The sequence below is a fragment of the Micromys minutus genome, assembly GCF_963924665.1.
Source record: "Micromys minutus genome assembly, chromosome: 19".
Classification (NCBI taxonomy): Eukaryota; Metazoa; Chordata; class Mammalia; order Rodentia; family Muridae; genus Micromys; species Micromys minutus.
The window spans coordinates 38,279,314-38,300,647 of record NC_137954.1 but is presented as its reverse complement, the minus strand read 5'-3'; the positions used below and the strand labels follow the sequence as shown (position 1 = coordinate 38,300,647).

The following is a 21,334-nucleotide window of genomic DNA, read 5'->3' as shown; positions in this document are numbered from 1 at the left end:
CTCCCGGGTGGCATTACTTTTCCCATTTTAATTCAGTCTGGGATAACAACCTATGGGATGGTGCCAACATCTAGAGTAGCTCTTCCCACCTCAGTTAAGCTAGCCTAGGAACTCTTAAAGACAACCCAGAGTATTGTCTCGTAGAAGGTTCTAGATTCTGTCAAATTGGCATCCATATTGACTGTCTCACCATGGGATGAAATGCCTTGAAGAACCAAGAATACCATCACTTAAATGAGTGAGGCCTGGCATTCCCAGAATCCCCTGATAGGCCCACCAGACCAGTGCTTCAGTGGGGGGGGGGGGGGAGTTCGTTGACTTGCTCATCAATGAGTGGTTGATTACTTATCACAAGCAGCCACAAGACATTACACTCATTCAGCTGCAGGGCAAAGTCACAGCAGGATGGTCAAAGCCTCCTGGATGACCTTCAGTACCCTCCTTCCTTTCACACCTACAGGTGTGTATGAGGCCAGACTTCCTTCCTGAATTGTCAGCGAGCACAACATATTGCAATGGTTCGGAGCATGAAGGCCAGAGCGGAGCACCCAGGGAGCTTTTGTTAAACTAAATTCTAACAGACTTGAAAAGATTATGACCTTGGATAGTGGATTTATTGTTCATAAAATTACACACACACACACACACACACACACATACACACACACACACCAACATACAATTGCTTGGCTCTTGTTGGTTTGTTTTTACATTTAAGTTTTAGTTCTTTGGGGACTTTGTACAATATGTTTTGGTCATATCCACCTTCTTCCTGACTCTTTCCACACTCATAGCCCTTTTCCTACCCACCTGACTTTAGTTTCTCCTTTTCCTTCTACTCCTCGAAGCCATATGTTCTGCCCATATATTCTCGACTTGCAGAAGGCACTGTCTCCACTGCGTCTGGGTCTTACAGTCTCTTGGTCCCCTTGTTAATAGTGACTCCTGAACCTTGGGAAGAAGGAGTGTGACTTAAATGTCCCACTCAGGACCGAAAAATCTTGTGACTTAAATGTCCCACTCAGGACCAAGAAATCTTATTCTCTTTACTTTAAGTAGTTGTGGGTCTCCATGTCAATCATTGTCGTCAAGGTTACTATTGCCTCGGTGAAACAACACAAGAGCAAGTTGGGGAGAAGGGACTCAGATGGCTTATGTTTCCCACCATGGCCTATCCCTGAAGGAAGTCAGGACATGAACTCAAGTAAAACCAGTACCTGGAAGCAGGAGCTGATACAGGGCTTTTGGGAAGATGGTGCTTACTGGCTTACTCATCACAGATTGCTCGGCATTTTTATACATAACTGATCTTATGGAGGCATTTTCTCAGTGAGTGTTCCCATCTCTTAGATGGCTCTAACTTGTGTCAGGTTGACAGAAAACTAGTCAGCATCATCACCAACTACTTCAAATAGAAGCTTCTCTGATGAAAGTTGAGAGATATACTAATCTATAAGTGTAAGTCATAAGGAGCTGGTTTAATACTATCCTCACTTAGCAGATTCATGGCAGTAAGTTCTTTCCTGGGACCTATGACCTATCTAGCCATAGGTTCCTGGCCTAAGAAATGGTACCGGGCATGAGTTTCATCTTGTGAAGCAGAAATTCAATGAGAACCTGGTAGGTTACTTCTATGTCACTTATACCACTATTGCAGATGCGGGAATGTCTTACGAGGCCTGGGGGTTATTATATCTCACAGCCTTTTATCCAAAGCTGGAGAAAATTGTGATTACTTCCCTCCTCTGGTAGTAGGTGTGTTATTTTTAAGTAAACTAGAAAATGCATGTTTTAGGATGTTCTGAGTTTTGATGTCTAATAGGCTAAATATCAGTAGTGTAGCCTGCATAAACAGAAACCCTTAGAGGTCTTCAAAAAATGTTAAGTGTGAAAAATAACTTGAGGCAAGAGTTTGAGACCTATTTAAACATGACCACCTCTTCCAAGACTTGGGTCTCTACTTCTGGGAATCAATGGCTCTTAACTGAGCAGCTGCTCTGTTTCCCCATACATGGATTAAGTGTAACACTTATGTCAAACTCAGTTTCTTTTTTTTAAAATAATGACCAAACACACACCCTTTGGTAATTCTCCACACTACATTCTACAGCCTGCTTTCTTTGTGGAGAAACTATGTGGCTGCAGAAAGAAATACTTGTTGGACCCTATCTAACATGGGGCCCCAAACTTCCTAAAACCAAACGTATATTGAGTGTTCCCGACACTTGCTGGACATGCCATTGTACGACTCCACCCTTCTGTTTAGCTTCAAAGTCCTGTGTTTACTCTAAGTTTTAAACAGGAAGAAATGATTTGTGTTTCTGTCTTTGTTAAAACTAAACCACAAAGTATCTTGATATTAAACGAGGGGTGGAGGCAGAGGAAGAAAAATAGAATCTCTCTCTGAGAGAAAGAGAGAGAGAGAGAGAGAGAGAGAGGGAGGGAGGGAGGGAGGGAGGGAGGGAGGGAGGGAGGGAGGGAGGAAGAGAATGTCCCCTTGGACTAACATGTACCCAGAGGCAGGAAACCTGAGGTTACTTGTCACCTATCCTCTGCAGCTCAGAGACACTGCCCAGCCGCCTTGGGGACAGGGGAGCCTCATCCTGAAGATCCATCACTTAACTGATGTAAATTCACATGTGTTGGCAAGCAGGGCGTTACCAAAAGACTCACTTCTCTCTCTGCTCACACTGCTTCTCGCTGCAGGAATTTGACGGGCACATTTCCAGACTATCCTAATGAAGAAGATGGAGGCTCAGCTGTCATCTTTTCCAACAAGACCCCAGAACAGGTAAACAAATGTGCAAGAAGTGAAAATCGGTCACGCCGTAGGGTATTTCCTTAGACTTCAGTGTGAACGCACTCAGTGTGTTACATCTCCACCGTTTTCTTCTCGTTGCTCACACCCTGGGGGTGAATATCTTTTCACAAGCTCTTTCTGATTTGTTTCACAATCAATTCATCCCTTCCCATGTCTTTGAAAAAGCCGTGGTAGTGTGTGCTTAGAACATCCTGCCTGTCCTAAGCAATCTAAGTTCGGGTTTGGTATCTCTCCATCTACCCCTCCCCCCATCATCAGGCCACTGACTGTTCACTCCCCCAGCCACTCAGGATGCATCCTCCTGTCTCCGATATGTATTCCTCAGACTGCTCTCCCTGGCTCTAAAGTCACTCAGTGTACCCTTGGCAACGCTACCAACTATAGAAGGATTTTAAAACAGACATTTAAGTGACATTTTTTTATTTAACATTATGGGTTATCTTTCTATAAAAAGCTGTAATCTCGACATGAAATCACACTGACAGACAAAGAGTTGTCCAGAATTACATGGATAAACCTCTACTGGGGAGGCAAGAGAAGCCTTAGTTAAACAAAGAGATTGATGAGTCATTTCCCTGAAGACTCAATGAAATAGGATTATACTTTGGCCATTATTCCCCACCTTTAATGCAATTTTAGACAAAACCAAAATAATTTTTGCACTGACAAACATATTTTTATGGACGAATAAGTGGAAATCTCTGAGAAGGTCTAGTAAAAGAAGCCATAATGGTGGAGACACCACAAAATTGCAGAAAGAATAGGCAGAGGACAGCGGCAACAGTGGCACATTCACTCCCTACGAAAATGTCCCATGCCAGCGGATATGCAAAACACATGCAAATTAAACATGCTTTGCAAAACACATGCAAATTAATGCCAGGAAGATCAGGCAACTTGGGCAAACTCACAGTTAATAAACTGGCTCTTAAATTCAAACCACAGAGACCAACATTAGAATGATGTGTTCAGAAACCAATTCAGATACAAATTAGAAGTCAGTCACCCTGACAGATTCTTTCAAAGAAGGGTGAATGGACCAGCAGGTAAAGGGACAGCCAGGCCTGCTCACTGCTTGGCAGAATTAAGTAGATCCTTAACCTCTACTAACTTACAAAATAAATTCTTTTGCATTGGATATTTCATGTAAAAATATCAGACCACAAATCAACAGAAGAAATTACTAGAATATTTAATAATCAGAAGGGTGAGGGATAACTTTGGAAGCATGTTGCCATAGGCAAAAGTCATAAAGAAAAAAGACTGGTATAATTGTCTACATACAACTCAAGCAGTTAAAAAGAAACCACCACAAGTGAAGTTGGAGTCACGAAAAACTACGGAAAATGCTTGCAGCAGCTCTGATAAGTGGTTCCTTCATCTTTAAAGAGTTCTTAGAAAACAATAAATCTTCAGAACATCTCAGTAGAAAAGACAGCAAAAATACAAACAGAACTTTTTTAGAGAAAAAAAAAATCCCAGCATAAAACAGTTCTGCTGTGTCTCTTTATCCATGCAACAAATAAAAAATTTAAGTTAGAAAACCAGCTTGGTGTACATATGGAAAACATCACTCATGCACTATGGCTGGGAGAAGTCATTAGCATGGCATTTTTTAAAGGGCATAGACCTAGCTGACATGCAGAATTTCAGTGTGGACGCTATTAGCCTGAAGGACACCATTTGAAGAATTTATACCAAAGAAGATAACAAGGCAGGTTGCTGAAAGCTCGAAATGGCAGACTCTGTCACACAGGGCCAAATGGTAAGGACCTTAGGCAGTGTGGATGCACGCCACCATAGCTATTAAGCATTTCCGTGATGGAGAGGAAGGCAAGCCACAATTGTACATAGGCATATACCACCATATTCATGCATGTGTGTGGCGTTAGAGGCAGAGCCCAGGACCAGGGCTTCGTGCAAGCCAGGCAAGCACTCTTATAGCTGGGTGATATCCCCAGCCCTCTAGTGCTGTGTGTGTGTGTGTGTGTGTGTGTGTGTGTGTGTGTGTGTGTTTGTGTATGTGTATGTGTGTGTGCTGGGGATAGTTTTGGTTTTTAAGTTTTATGACTGTTTTGCCTGCATATGAATAAGTAAACCTCATGTGTGCCTGGTGAAGGTTCAAAGAAGGCATTGGATCTTCTAGAACTGGAGTTATTGGTATCTGTGAGCCACCATGTGAGTGCCAGGAACTGAACCCCAGTCCTCTATAAAACCAACCAGTGCTCCTAACTGCTGAGCCATCTCTTCAGCTCCCATCCCAAACCCTGGTGTTCTTAAGAGAAACCATGCAGTGAAAAACCTTCTCTTAAAGTCAGGGTCAGAGACCTCACACCAGCCCTAAGTGAGACTCCCCACTATGTGCCCTATGGCCCGACCTGTCCATACCATCTAAGGCCAGCATCTTTCTCAACCCTCCAGAGCACATTCTGCCCTCCCTCAGAATACTGTATGTGTGCAACACCAGCACTGTTTGGTATATGGCAGTTCAACAGGCCCTGCCCTGATGTTTCCTCCTCCCCTCAGCCTGTGTGTGTATGTGTGTGTGTGTGTGTGTATGTGTGTGTGTGTGTGTGTGTGTGTGTGTATGTGTGTGTGTGTGTGTGTTTCAGTCTTAGCCCTGCAGCTAAGTCTTCAGGAACAAGCAGGATCTTGAAAGTCAGAGCAGGGCATGCAGCCAAACATGCTTCACCATAGTTTAGAGAGCAGTGATTACAGGATTAAGAATGTTGGTGGAATGTCTCAGTTGTCCACAGAAACATGAAAAGGAGGCACTGACTCTAGTCAAACTAAAAACAAACCCGAGGGCATCTGGTTAATGCATTCCAATAAAGCAAAGGGGACCACAGGGAAGCTTAACATCAGATGACAGGTGATGGAAAGAGAGAAAAGACCAGCCATTCCAGAGCACATTCCACCATGGGCTGTCTGCAGCCTGGGCTTACCTGTCTAGAGATGGAGATCGGGCCATAGCTTCCCACCGGGCCATGTGTGAACAGAAGAGAGGGCATGCATCAAGCCCTGAGTTCAATTCCCAGCACTGCCAAAGTGGGGGAGGGTGGGATACTAACACACTGAAACTAGCAGCATGCTAAAGAGGTAAACCACGCAGTTAATTCAAAATGGGACAGCACGTTGAGTTTAAGGTACACGTGACTGCACTGCCTCATGGGAAGTAACAAAAAGAAAGGTGCATGAATTCATCGCACGGGTTTGGAGGCTCCAAACTCAGCATCTCTCCCTGATACTGAAAACTAAAATCCTCTTCTGAGTTGTTGGTCAGTAGGGCTCCAAAGACACTATCAAACATTACAAGTCACCTCTAATGCGCTTGACTACCCTACAGAGCTCGATGGTAAGATGCTATTGCTGCAGATACTACACACTTGAGTCACAGGACATTTCACTCAGCTGTGAACCCCCATGAACTACAGTACTGACTGGCCTGGCAAGATACACCCACAAGCATAACAGTGGCATGAATGTTCCTGATGTAACTGATACTTCCTGATTAGTTCCACGAGACAGAATCTGTACCTGATACTGTTGGTTGTGCCCTAAATCCATGGCTGGATGGGTCATAGGTCATAAGGAGAACCTATTACTATTATTCTGCTAGGTAGACAGAGTAATAAACTGCTCAACTGTGGAAGAGGAAAAAGAAAGATTATAAGAGCCATAGAAAGTAGGTGTCCACAGAGAAGCAGTGTGTGTTGGACAGTACAGCAACTCAAAGCACCTATGACTCAAGATACAATACCTGAACAAGATCAAGCCAGTGAATAATCTCAGCATGGACAGGGGAAAGGGTCATGATTTCACATCTCTAGCTAAGGGACAACTTGCACTTAGTGGCTGCTGAGGAAGGGAGGGTCAGGTTTCTTCAGTGACGTGCCCCTGAGAAGGCTGCCCACGTTCCAGCCAACGGTCCTACATCCACCCATGCACGCACAGTGTCTGTCTCTGTCTGTCTGTTTTAAGGAGCAAGCACATGACGTTAGGAGGGAATAATTGTAGGTGATGGGGAAGAAATTGAAGAGAGAGAAAGAAAATAATGGGTGGACTTGATCAAAACACATTACACGCATGCATGAAATTCTCAATCAAAAATTGAAGTCAATAAAGTTGAAATATATGTACCCTTCTTTAACATAACAACGTATTTCCATCTTGGTTTGAAACCCAATGTCATGCCTAATTAAGCTCTTGAGAAATAGTTCCACTAATGGTAGAAACACACAGGAACGGTCATTATACCACCATTATTAGACACTCTACTATATGAACTGTGAACTCTGACAAGACAAAGGGTGAAGACACAGAAATCAGAACAAGCCTGGAACTGCCCCCTGCAGATGTGTCCTGTATACACAGAAGCAAAGAGAACAGCCAAGGACCTAAACAAATGAGGGCGGAAACAGGAGCCTTACACTATTAGTGTGCAAACACTGGTTGAGAGAAAACACCACAAAAGCCATTTCAAGCGGCAGACCATCATAAAGATGGGACACCTGGGATAATAAACTCAGATATGATGACAGTGTGCTGAGAGTTACAGGCTAGACAACGGGACAGGGGAGGGAGGGTTTGGATAGGAATGATCAGTGTCACAAACCCCCAGCTCTACCAAACATTATCCTAGAGATTCGACTCATCAAAAGATCCCTAACAGCATATCAGCATTTCCTGAATCCTCAAAGAGGAGAGATGGGGAGGGTGACCACGATATTCTTTGGTCAGAAAACCTAACTGAGGCTACCCAGCTCTGCCAGATATTAAAACATGACTTATTAGGAGCCTACTGAGGTGGGCAAATGCTTGAAAGCTCTAGCTTCCATATGCATGTACACATGTGTAACACACACACACACACACACACACACACACACACACACACACACACACGGTTCTGGTAGAAAACAAAGCAGCCCCTGAGAAGCATGGAGCTGTGAACGGAGGTATCCAACCTCCATCCATCCTCCTCAGGGTAGGTGGTAACTTCAAGCAGGTGAGCAGAGCAGTTATGGAGCCCAGCAGGGTGGAGAGAGTCCTTCTCCTGACCAGGGCGTGTGAGATGCGATGATGATTCTGGTCTTTTCCATAGGTTATCGAGGATATCATAGCCACCCAAGAGGAGGAAGAAAAATTAAAGAAGAAAAAGAAGAAAGAAGAAAAGGAGGGTAAGAGCAAAAGAGTCAAGAAGGAGAAGGAGAGGAAGGGCAGCCCGAAAGAAAGGGTTACAAAGGTAAGGAGTGTGTAAGAATTTTAGAAATCTGATTCTCTGTTTCTTCACTCTGTCTTTGCTCGGCTCTGAGGCATAAGGTGGAAACCGCCAAGGCGACTGTGGGGAGTTTCTGTTGTGTTTTGTGTTGAACAGCACTCAGGCACGACTTTGTCCACATTTCATAAATATCCACCAAGACAACTGTCAGTGTGAACAACTCAATCAGTTTATATAATTTACATAATTATGCCCCAAAATAAATCATTCCAGTTTTCTTTCTTAAGGCAAGCTGTTTGGCAGATCATGGAGCCACTGGGAAGTAAAAAATAACCCAGTTTTGGTTAGCCTAAATGTGCTCGCTTGAATTCATCATCAGCACTGACACTCCGCTGGACATGGTGGTGCGTGCCTTTAGTCTCAGCACTAGGGAGGCAGAAGCACACAGATTTCTGTGAGTTTGGGGCCAAGCCGGGTCTAAAAATTGAGTTCTAGGACAGCCAGATTCACTACACAGAGAAACCGTACCTCAGAAATTAAAAAAAAAAAAATGACAACAACAACACAAACTGAGAGTAAGTTCAACAGCACCTTTGGAAATTATCAATAAAGGGTAGGCAACTAGCATTCACTCCAGGAAATAGTCACACGTACGTACGGAAAGCAGTGTGTGTTAGGGAGAAGAGGAGAATCCCTTCTGTGCGTGAAATATTGGGCTTCATGAAACTGGAAATCTCTTGCAGTGTGCATGAGCTGACAAAAAGGATCTTAAAAGTGAAACGGTGGGGGGGGTGCGGGGGTCAGTGATCAGGATGTAAAGTGAAAAATGCTTAAAAAATAAAAATAAAAATAAAATGCCAAGCCACAGCTGGAAGATGCTCACAAAGGATCTCACAATGTATTGAATATATAATGAATTCTCACAGTTTAAGAAAAGACTTGTCAGGAGATTTTCGGTTTGCCATCAGAGCTGTTTAGGATTTCAGACAATGAGTTTCTGTTTCCTTACAACAAACCACCATGATGAGATAGCTCCACGGGGGAACACCTCCTGGGGAACACCTCCATGGGGAACACCTCCATGGGGGAACATCTCCATGGGGGAACACCTCCAGGGGAACACCTCCATGGGGGAACATCTCCATGGGGGAACATCTCCATGGGGGAACACCTCCATGGGGGAACACCTCCATGGGGGAACATCTCCATGGGGGAATATCTCCATGAGGGAACATCTCCATGGGGGAACACCTCCATGGGGGAACATCTCCACGGGGGAACATCTCCATGAGGGAACATCTCCATGGGGGAACACCTCCATGGGGGAACACCTCCATGGGGGAATATCTCCACGGGGGAACACCTCCTGGGGAACACCTCCATGGGGAACACCTCCATGGGGAACATCTCCATGGGGGAATACCTCCCAGGGAACACCTCCATGGGGAACATCTCCATGGGGGAACACCTCCATGGGGAAACATCTCCACGGGGGAACACCTCCATGGGGAACATCTCCATGGGGGAACACCTCCCAGGGAACACCTCCATGGGGGAACACCTCCATGGGGGAACACCTCCATGGGGGAACATCTCCATGGGGGAACATCTCCACGGGGGAACATCTCCATTGGGGAACACCTCCCGGGGAACACCTCCATGGGGAACACCTCCATGGGGGAACATCTCCATGAGGGAACATCTCCATGAGGGAGCATCTCCATGGGGGAATATCTTCATGGGGGAACACCTCCAGGGGAACACCTCCAAGGGGAACACCTCCAGGGGAACACCTCCATGGGGAAACACCTCCACAGGGGGAAGAGCTCCACGGGGGATTACCTCCATTGTGACTATCTGAATTAGTGGCTACCTGGATGGAAGATACCTTCATGATGAAAAAACTCCAGAAAGGGATACCTTTGTGAGGGGTCACTGAAGTCAGAGGTCACTTTTTGCCAATGTGCAGACACTTCTGCAAGCACGCCGTCAGCAGCCAAGGAATGCCATTTGCCTGACTGTGGCTCACAGTCCTCATGCTGGTTTCAGGAATAAACGCAAGAGAAATGAGCCATTGCACAACTGCACCCTCCTTGCAAAAGCCACACAGCCCACTACCGCAACTTGTCAGTGCTTTGAGTGGAACAAACCATGACCAGACTGGGGGCTGCTGGGAAGGCCTGTGGGCCCCTGCATAGCACAATCAGTTCTAAGAGTTCTTGGTGGATGGTATCACCCAGCCATGACTAGCCACGATCTTTTCTCTAGTCTCTTGGCCCAAAAAGGAGGTTTATATTAAATAATTTGGCCCTGGCCATGGGATAGATGGTGCTACCAACATTCAGAATAGTAAATCTCCTTCTCTGTTAATCCTCCCTGGATTCCATCATGGTCACATCCAAAGGTTTGTTTCCTTGGTGATTGTAAATCCTGTTAAGTTGGCAACAAAGAGTAACTGTCACATAAACCTGCAGATAAGGCCAATGATGGACAGAAACATCCTGGGACAAGGAAAAGAGCCAGCAGTGTGAAGACCATATTTAACTGCCCAACTGTGTCCGTGCATGAAAGGATAAAAGAATGTTGCTTTCTGTCCCTCCGCTGTGAGAAGAGACAGCTGAGAATGTAACAGAGACAAAATCAGGTGGCTTCTTGAAAACTGTGACTCTCCTCAAAATCTGAAGAAGGGTCTGGGCTGTTGTCAAGAGCAATTGTTGGTCCCGCAGAGGACCTAGGTTTAGTTCCCAGCACCCACATACTGCTCACAACCATTCGTAACTCTGGTGTTAAGGGATCCAGTGCTCTCTTCTGACTTCTACAAGCACCAGGCACACACGTGGTTCACATATACAGATGCAGCCATACGCAAAAATGCATAAAAATAAATAATAAAATGCATCCAAAATGGTTTTCAAACTGCAGAAGGGGCAGGAGAGATCCCTAGGAGGCTCCAGAGCTCCTCCTTTCCTTGGTCAGTGTCCTGGGGTAGAAAACAAACCACCTACTGTGGAACATCTTCCCTGCTAAGATCTAAGATCTAGAGGTGGATGCCATCTCACAGTGAGAATAAACATAGCTAGTGTGCCCGGAGTGACACTGTGTGCCAGCTTGACACAAGTTAGAGTCATCAGAGAGGAAGGAGCCTCAGTTGAGGAAATGCCTCCATGAGATCCAGCTGCATTTTCTCAGTTAGTGATCAGTGGGGGAGGGTCCAGCCCACTGTGGGTGGAGCCATCCCTGAACACCCGGGTTCTATAAGAAAGGAAATTACTAAAGCCATGGAAAACAAGCCAGTAAGCAGCACCCTCCATGGCCTCTGCATCAGCTCCTGCCTCCAAGTTCTAGCCCTGTTTGAGTTCCTGTCCTGACTTCCTCCAGTGATGGATTGTAACCTGGTAATGTAAACCAAATAAACCCTTTCCTCCCCAACTTGCATTTTGGTCATAGTGTTTTGTTGCAGTAATAGAAACCCTGACTAAGACTGCTAGCAACTGTATTTTAAAGTATGCCAAGATCACCTGACAGCATAATATCTTGACTATATATATAAACATATATTCCTATATATATATATTCCTATAACATACACATAATATAAAATTATATATTACATTATACATATTAAATATTTATATTATTTATATATTGTATTTATATTATACATGTACATATATAATATTCTATACTTATTGAATGTACGTGTATATAGAGCTCAGTGTGTCAGTTGAGTGATCTTGCAGTAGAGTGTGTGGTTCTATCGCCATCAGAGACTTGGAGTTGTTCGTGCCCATCAGGATTTGAAGAGGCTCCCCTTACCCACCCAAAATCAGCAACCGAGCTGATAGAATCTGAAATGCAAAACCTAAAAATATAATGCTGTGACCCAGATCCGTCTCAGTTTTCCTTGATGATTGTGCATTTAACCTTCATCACAAGGATGCCCCTGGTTTTTGTTTCTGAATCAGTAGCACAGGAGGAGACAACACTCCTGGTCACCCAAAAGCGGTGGCGGGGTATGGAGGATGGGGGTGGGGTGGGGGGAGTGACGTTTAGTCACACCAGCCAACAAAGTAAGAATCAGAAGTGACGAGCTGCCCCTATTCAGCCGGTAGAGCCTGGAACCCCTTAGCACTGAGGCGTGATGGGCAGGAAGTGCGTGAGCAAACAGCAGAGAGCAAAGATCAGTTCCTTCAGGGAAGAGCAATGAGGGTGGCCTTTTTCCTTCAAGTTTTAGATGTTCTGCACGGTGCTGTGGGGTATGATGGCATTCATGCAGCTAGCTCTGAGAGGTGGCTCTGCCGCCGGGCAGCAGGAGAATCCAAAGGGTGGTGCAAATGAATGCCTTCAGGGGAGCCAGCAATCCAGCATCGGTGGCCAGTGTGTACCCTAGACAGGTCCTCGGTGGCATCTGAACAGCTCCGAGGAAAGGCAAAGGCTCACACTCCTCACCCATCCGGAAGCACCGGGCTCACTGGGTGGCAAAAACAAGCTTTAGAAGTCATCAGTGATAACATGAGACAGGGGCCATGCAAAGTGCACAGGATAAGGAGTATGACCTCCCTGGCCTGGGATGGAAGAGGCTAAGAACTCAGATCCATTTGCCAACTGTGTGTGTGTGTGTGTGTGTGTGTGTGTGTGTGTGTGTGTGTGTGTGTAAAACTAAGACCCAGGTTCTCATCTCTCACCTACCTGACCTTTGCCCTCCCAGCTCCACACTGAACGAACTGTGTGCATGACACTCATTTTTCCCACAAGAGCTTCTTCTTCCCTCTATTCAGCACAAATCCAGCACTCGGCTGAGCTGAGAACAGCAGGGTCGTGGCCAGAAAGTTTCCATATGACCCTATCCAAGTAAAGATTCCAGGGAAATAATGGCCCTTAGGATTCAGGTGGCAGATTCAAACTTCCTGGAGGAAAGTCCTACAATCCCCACTCAAAGAAGTGAAGGACCAAATGCTTAGACCAGCAGCCAAAGGAGGAGCTGCTCAAGGAAGCTGAAGGTTCTTTGTGAAAGAAACAAATGTGTTTGGAGAGGTAGGCAGAAGCTTCCTGCTGCACTTTACCCTCCAATGAGAAGGCAGCTCATGTAACTGTCAATTACATAATTAGTGCATGGGAAACCAGACCCTATTATGTCATGGGAATGTCTCGTGTTCTCCCTTTAAAATCACCAGAATTCAGTGTTTCCCAAGCCAGTCTCTCAGTGATTTTTGCCCTTGAGAACGTGAAGTTTGTTGTAGAAATAAAAACAGGCCTCCGGTTTTGCTTTGATATGCTCCTGCCTCAAACACCTGTTGCATGAGGAGCTACTCACTGGTTTCTGACAGAGCACGAAGCACATGCGAGATGGTATCCTTGCTGTGATAGCGCCTCAGCCCAGAGCAGCAACAGCAAGCTCACCAGTAGTCCATAGAGTGTGCAGAGAAAGATTCCTATCAGAAGGAAAGGCCTCCCCTGCAACGCTCCTACCAAAGCAGGGTCCCAGTATCCAGCCAGCTCTGCTGCCCTCCCCTTAGTCCAACTGTGCGGAAGATACCAGTGCAGGGTCAGTGCTGTGAAGTGTCTCTGTCACCGAAGACACTGACTCTGACACCTACAGTCCACAGAGTCGGTGAGATCCCACTGACATTCTGCACCAGAACACAAAATAAGCAATCATAAAATTCACACAGGAGCACAAAACACACAAATAGCCAAAATAGTCCTGAACATATATATATTATATATATATATACACATATATATATACATACATACATACATACATACATACATACATACACACACATACATACACACACACACACACACACACATATATATATATATACATATATATATATATAGCTGAATTGCTAAAGGCATCACAATAGCCAACTTCAAACTATCCCATAGAGCCACAGTGACCAACACAGCATGGTACTGGCACAGGGAGGCATATGGGGCAATGGAGCAGAGATGAGGACCACGCAGCTACAACCACCTAATACTTTACAAAGACACAGAAAACACATACTAGAGGAAGGTCAGCATATTCAAATAGTGCTAAGAACTCTGTATACCATGGGTAACATGGCTTTTCATCAAGAATACAAAAAATGAAAATAACCAGTCATGCATTGTGGTGCAAGCCTTGAGGCAGAGTGAGCAGATCTCTGTGGGTTCAAGGCCAGCCTGGTCTACATAGCAAGTTCTAGGCACCCAGAGCTACATAATGAGACCCTGTCTCAAAATACTACTACTACTAGTAGTAGTAGTACTACTACTACTACTACTACTACTACTAATAATAATAATAATAATAAACAAGCAAACAAACAATACATGCTGATGAGGTTGTTGGGAGAAAGGAACCTTTTTCACACTGCTAGTGGGCATAAATTAATGCAGCCACTGGAGATATTAGTGTGGCTTAAAGATTTAGCTACACCACCCCTAGGCATGTGTTTGAAGGGTTCTGAGGTATCTTACTACAGGGGATCCCTGCACATCAATGTTTACCCTTCACAGCAGCCAAGATAAGAATCAGCCTCGGTGTCCATCAACACATGAATAGGTGAAGAAAATAGGGATACACCACGGAGTTTTATTCAGCCATGAATAGCATTAGTGTGCCACAGGCAGGGAACTGGATGGAACTGTGGATCATCACGTGAAGCAAAGTAAGCCAGACCTGAAAGGCTGCTATGTGTTCTCTCCGATATGCAGAAATTGAAGTTGTACAAGGTGGGAGGGGTATTTGAATTAAGGAAGGGGCCAGCGAGAGGAGATGGGGAAACAAAAGAGGGCGACAAGGATGATTATGAGGAAAATAATGAACATGTGAGGGGAGGGGACACTGGTGACTCTGACCAGAGCGTCGCCAAGCGAGCACCAGCTGTCACATTGTTACATTGCTATTTGTGTTGTCTGTGACACTTCCCTTACAGATTCTTTTCTCTCATCTGAGTGTCTCCATACCCAAGGCTAGATCAGTGGCGAGCCCCGAGCTAACCTGTGCCCTAGGTGGGCTTCTTAACCAGTGAGCTTTATTTTAATACGAGCCTCGCCGTGAGACTAGCCACCTCTCTGGCTCTGAGCCCCAGTGTGTCAGGGACTAAACTCTTTGCTAGCTCTGAGAGGCAGGTGGCTTCCTCACCTTCCTGCCAAGCTGTGGTGCTGGGACTCCTCTCTGCCCCCAGGAGCACCCTGGGCATCTATGCAGAAGTCTGTACCTCTTGCTTTGGGTGTCTCCCCTGGTGATCAGGGACCTCGTAGCACCTGCAGCCTAGCAAGAGCCTGTGGGTCTTTGCCAAGCAGAGTTTGGGACTCATCTAGGGTGAGAGACTAAACTGGGGTCTGACTAGATGGAGTCTGAGCGTTTCTTTTAAGTGGAACCCTCTGAAATATGACCCTTTTGTCTAGCTTTCTTCACTATGCCTCCTTGTAGCATACGTTGACGTTTCGTTTCCTCCCACGAGTAGAGGGCAACGTAGCATTTATGCATCTGTGGACTGAGCATTCACAGTGTACATTATTCTTTCACCCAGTCAGTGTCTGTGACAGGCAGAAACGCCAGCTCCAGGACTAAAGGACATGCTCATTATACACAACTCTGTCTGAGGGCGAGTGAAGGATGCTCTTAGGAAAGACTCATGAGAGTGTGGACAAAATCCAGCCAGTGCTGGGGTATAAAGCTGGCCCCTGGGGATTCCTGAGAGAGGAGCCCGGGTCCAAAATCATCAGAAGGCATTAGCAGCCATTAAGAGAGGACAGGAGAAAGGCGTGGGCAAGGATCGAGCATGCTACTGTAGATCCAACAGCATCCTCCTCCACGTGGCTGCAGCAATGTCAAGAGCAAGGAAGTGGCCTGGGGACCAGGGCTGGGAAGGCTGCTTGCAGCCTGAAACAGGCTGGGACTTGATCCTATGGGGACAGAGCCAACAGGGAGCTTCAGGACAGATGTCTCAATGCATCCACTAAAGGAAGGCTTAATGTTGGTCATATCTGTGCCTGAGTTCCTTCTGGAAGGACAGAGAGGCCGGCCCCAAGTCAGACAGTATATGAGCAAGGGTCCAGTCAGATGACTGAGAAAAAAAACAGTGAGGTCTCAGGAAGTACAGGTGTGGTTAGGTGGCCATTTGCCTGTGAAAGTTAGAGGAAAAACTGTAGGGATGGGAGGCACAAAGCTCATGTGGTTTCCAGGGATTAGTTAGTGGTTAGATGTTAGTGATATCACGAAGCTCAAAACTAGAACCCGGGAAAAGAAGGGCTGTCAGTTCTTCAGTGTCTGGGGCTGCACAGCATCCCCAGTGAAGACATTCTCATGTCAACAAGCAGTCCCCTCCCAGTGTTGATGCTACAGACATGTAGGGAGCTTAGAGAGTCTTTGTGGTCCCAGTGACCAGCATGCTTCCTTTGATTTTCTTTTGACAGTAACAATAACCGTACCATTTGTCACCATAAACTATTGATATGAGAGAAACACTAGATGAGAGTCTACAGGTCTGACTCCTACAATCGGGACAGAGGGACTCAGAGCAGAGCTTCCACCACACAGCTGGCAGATGGCACATTCCCATCTCTAAGCACAGAATTGTCAGAAGACCAAGGGCAACACGCTTGGGCTCTCCAAAGTGGCAAACCCATGACTGAGAGTTCTCCTGGTCCCAACTCCATAGAGGAAGGCAGTTCATTCCCAGGTAGGAAGTGGCCAGGGCTGATTCCAAGGCTCAGGACATGGACAAATGAGAAACAGAAACAGCACTGGTACAGAGAAGCCCAAAGCCTGGCTATGGGGATACTAGGAAGGGATGGAGACGGGACCTGAGCCGAAAGGGCAGCCTTCAGACAGCATTGAGAAAATCCTTACAAGGCAGGACCCAAACCTGTGAACTGTGGGAAAGCCACCATGCAGAGACAGTGCCTGTCCTAACGACGTCTCAGAAGCCTGGCCATCCATGCGTCCAGTGCTGGTGTGGCACTCGCTGCTCAGATCACTAGCCAGGGAACATCTCTGGTGGGCTGGGAAAGACCTCCAGTCCTGTCAGCTACGGCATGTGTGCCTTTTGCTGTCTGGTCCTAACGATAAATTGCACCTGTAATTAACAAGAATCTTGTTCTGCTCTGAACAGGAAGAAGATGAGGAGTGGAAAATGTCACCAAGTCTTTTCCTCCAACTGATGGAGGAAGGAAACAGCTTATACAAAGGTCAGTCCTAGAGGATGCATGCTACTCCAGGGGTCACCCTGTCTGTTGACTGTGCCCAGGTTCAGTATGTGGACAGGTCTTCAAGTGGTAAAGCATGGTTTGAGATGTGTTGTGTGAATAGAGCAAAAAAAAAAAAAAAAAAAAAAAAAAAAAAAAAACTTTCCCTTTCCAGCTTCTTTTGGTTCCTAAAAGCATAAAGTGTTGTAGTGGCTACTGTCCTAGTTTACCAAAAAACAACCTGGGAAAGAAAGGGCTTATTCTGGGTTATAGTCTGTCATGAAAGGAAGCCAGGTCGGCCACTCAGGGCAGGAACCTGAAGGCAGGAACTGAAGCACAGACCATGGAGAAGCACTACTTACCAGCTTGCTCCTGATGGCTGCTTCAGCTCGCTTTCTTAGAATAGCACCACCTGCCCAGGGATGGCACAACCCACAGTGTTCTAGGCCTTCCCACATTAATCATTAATCAAGGAATGTCCACATAGACTTGGCTACAGGCCAACCTAATGGAAGCATTTTTAAAACTAAGACTCCCTCTTCCCAGATGACTCTAGTTTATGTTAAGCTGGTAAAAAATAAAAATAAACTAACCAGCATAATTAGGTTTTCATTGTCAACTTGGCACAACCCAAAATCACCTGGGAGAGTCTCAAAGAATTGTCTAGATGAGGCCAGTCCATGAGTATGTATGTGGGGAATGTCTTGATTATGTTCATTGATGTGAGAAGAGCCGTCCCTCTGGCTTGAAGCCCTGGACTGTATGAGTAGAGAGAGCTTGCTGGGTAAAAGCAAGGTAGTATTGGTAACTTGTTTCTCCCTGTCCTTGTCTGTTCATGTCATGACTGTTCAGCTGAGCTCCTCCTTTGACTTCCCAACATTGATGGGCTGTAACCAAATAAACCCTTCCTTCCCAAAGTTGTTTTTTTTTGGGGGGGGGGGGGTTTCAGGGTATTTATCACAGCAATATACATGAAACTGGGAAAATTGAGGAGAAACACACATACACAGGCTGAAAACGTTCGAGAGCTTTCCCCAGTTTTGCGCCCCTACGCTGACCACGCTCTTGCTTAGTGGCATGAAGAAAGGAATTACATTAAGGAAATGAATTCCATATGTACAAATCTTAATCCTCTCAGACCAAGACCCGTCTCAGTTCTGACAATTGCTTTGTCTATGGTTCAATTCCATTAGCATAGCCAGAACCTGGCAGGGTGTGTGAGCGGATGGGCTCTGCCCTTTGGGAGATTTTCATCATAATTTGCCAGGACTGTTATCCAACTCCTTAGCTTCACCATACCCTTGAGATAAATCTTAACAGCAGATTATTGGCCAGTGACCCTGGTCCATAATACTGGAAATTTCTAAGCAATGTAATAGTGATATGCAGAAGAAATTTCTTTAACTGTCAGTCAATCATCTGAGTTGGATATGGACAACAATGGATCAGATAGATAGATAGATAGATAGATAGATAGATAGATAGATAGATAGACAGACAGACAGATGATAGAGAGATGGATGGATGGATGGATGGATGGATGGATGATGGATAGATGGGTAGATGGATGGACTGACTGATGGACAGATAGATTATAGAGATAGGTAGACAGACAGACAGATAGATATGTACATATTTAATGTCGATTCAAGGTGTTTATCCCAGTAAATAGAGTTATATTCTTAACAACAATTTTATTATAGTTATACTATAATACAGTTATACTAAAACATAATATTCACTATACTAAATATATTCTAGCAGGTACCTGCTAACAGAGGCAGGGACTCTAAGAATTCAGAGATAACCATGATGCTCTTAGCATATGGCACCTGAGTCCACTGAGGATGAAAAAAATCAAAGGGATCAAGTAACATTTATCAGGTGCCCAAAGCATGCAAAGACAAATGTTTTCTGTGCCATGTCATTCAGTCTTCAAAGGAACCAGAAAATTAACACAGTCCCTTGTCAGGGAGGACCACTGGTAAACCTGCTGTTTAAAATTGGAGATTCCGTCCAAACATGGACATGCAATGGAGCAGAACAGTTGCCATCAAAAAACATCCATTCACTCTCATACTCACTTGGCCAACTTTGATTGTCTCCACCATGTTGGATGTGAGCAACACTGATCTGAAGACCCAAAGATGACATCAGTCATCAGCACACATAGGGCTTCACATGTTGCAGTGGCAGAGGAGTGGCCCCAAGCTGGGCACTTATATGAATTAGGAGGAAAGCAGAAATGTGTCCTAAGCACAGTCGGGACCTTCAGCAATCCACTCGGCAAGCCCAGGCCTGACTGGGGTCCCACTGGTGTGTGGGTGTGCGTGATATGAGAATGGCGGTTGGCAAGTCACTGCATTGCCCAGTCTTGTCTGTTGATCTTTACACCATCTCTTTGTGCTGTGTGCTCATTGTCTTCCACCAGCCTTCTGGATGGTTTCCCCACAGAGGAGCCAAGTAAGGCCACATTCATTTTCTCCTGGGCCCTCTCCCGGGAGCCCTCCATACCCTCACAACCATGGCAGGCCGTCCCTGGTCTCTGCTCACTGCCAGCCACACTCTCGCCTTCTCTGTTCTCCCTCAGTTACCATCATCTAAGATATTCTGAGGAGGGAGGACTCCAGTGCAAAACCCTGGGCCCCTCCTCCCCCTCAGAATTTGGAAGGCCTGACTCCTCCCTCCCCTCCTCACACAACTCTTCAGAGAGAAGAAAGGCAGAAGAAGGCATGTCAGAGAAGAAAGCCTCCCTCATCACACTAGGCACTTGGAAGCTCCAGTCTGAACGTATTACGAAGCATATTCCACAGAACTGGGGCAGCAATGCATGCACCAGCTGAAGGAGCTCCCAAGACCACATCTCATGCTCCACTGACACCTCTGCTGTCCTAGCTTGTCCAGCACACGCCCACAGCAGCTGTGTACACCCTGCTCCTCTTGCTCACAATGCTTGTCCCTCGGGCCTTGTGCCAAGAAGGCCTCCCCTGAGGCCTTTGCAGAGTGACAATCTCCTCTCCACCTGCACCCAACTCTGTCCCTTTTTAGTCATCTCAGATGCCAAGCAATAGTTGTGTGGCTTCCCACAGTGGGGCCCACATCCCAAAGGGCAGGACCTGTCACCTACTTGCTCTGGAAACAAGGCCTGGTCTGAGACTGATCGCCTCAGCAGCACCGTAATTGACGCTGAATTTACTTTCTTCGTGAGCGAGGGATCACGGAAACGATATCAGACGGTGTGACCTGGAGACAGATGGCACAAGCATTTCATTCTCACTGTCTTTTTAACACCCTTACAGGCAGCATGTGAGCATTTCTTTTTGACAAAAAGCAAAACTGAATTTGGGGTGGGAGTGGGGGTGGGGGGAGAGATGTGGTATTCCCTTGAGAAACCAGGTCTTGCAACCTGCAACATCCTGCTTTAAGCACTACAATCTGATGGGCACAGTCTGTTTTCATGAAATCCAAGAAGCGGGGAGAAGCCTCAAGTGTCTGTTAGCTGGAGTCCTTGGCTGTCACCTTCCAGGTCTTCAGTTACTTAAATTGGGGATCTCTTTATCTTAGAATCCCTTTCATTAAAACCAAAGGTTTGCCTTCTCAAATAATACATTAGCATTTTAATCACTAAGATTAAGCCCCCCTCCAGCCCTCTCCACCACACCACCCTCCCCTTCCCTTCCATGTGAAAGGGCCCTGGCCTGCTTTTCACAGTCTTGGGATAAAAAGCTCTTTCTGGCTGCAGGAGAGCAAGGGCACCAAGTGCCCTCTGAGGGTCCCAAACAGCTTCCTGCATTTACAAACGCCCATGAAATTCCTGAAGGGATTGAAAAGTGCCCTGTGCAGTGTCATGAGAAAGCAACATTTCGATGGCAAACTCTGCCCACTGAGACCCTTCGAGAGGGGAGATCAGAAGGCTCCTTGTGAGGAGCTGTATTCTAAAGCAGAGACTCCAGTGTGTGACCCTGTCACTGTGACTGTTACAGGAACACTCAGGCTGTGGCTCCCTCCCTGCTAAATATTCCAAGCTTCTACTATTAACCAAAAGCCTTGTTCTCAGAGTCTGGGGTGGGGGGAGCAGGGGGTCTCTCTAGCAACACTAAGTGGGT

General features: G+C 46.0%; 1 protein-coding gene across 1 annotated transcript in view; it reads left to right on the top strand.

Moving 5' to 3' along the window:
* DRC11 (dynein regulatory complex subunit 11) overlaps positions 1-21,334 on the top strand; it is a gene marked incomplete at both ends in the record, with an annotated part of 112,628 nt that overhangs the window by 38,526 nt on the left and 52,768 nt on the right. Inside the window, 3 exons of the mRNA XM_080933441.1 lie at positions 2,707-2,791; positions 7,926-8,066; positions 17,156-17,231. Of these exons, the coding sequence (XP_080789567.1) occupies positions 2,707-2,791; positions 7,926-8,066; positions 17,156-17,231 (302 nt within the window). The remainder of the gene's footprint in view (positions 1-2,706; positions 2,792-7,925; positions 8,067-17,155; positions 17,232-21,334) is intronic.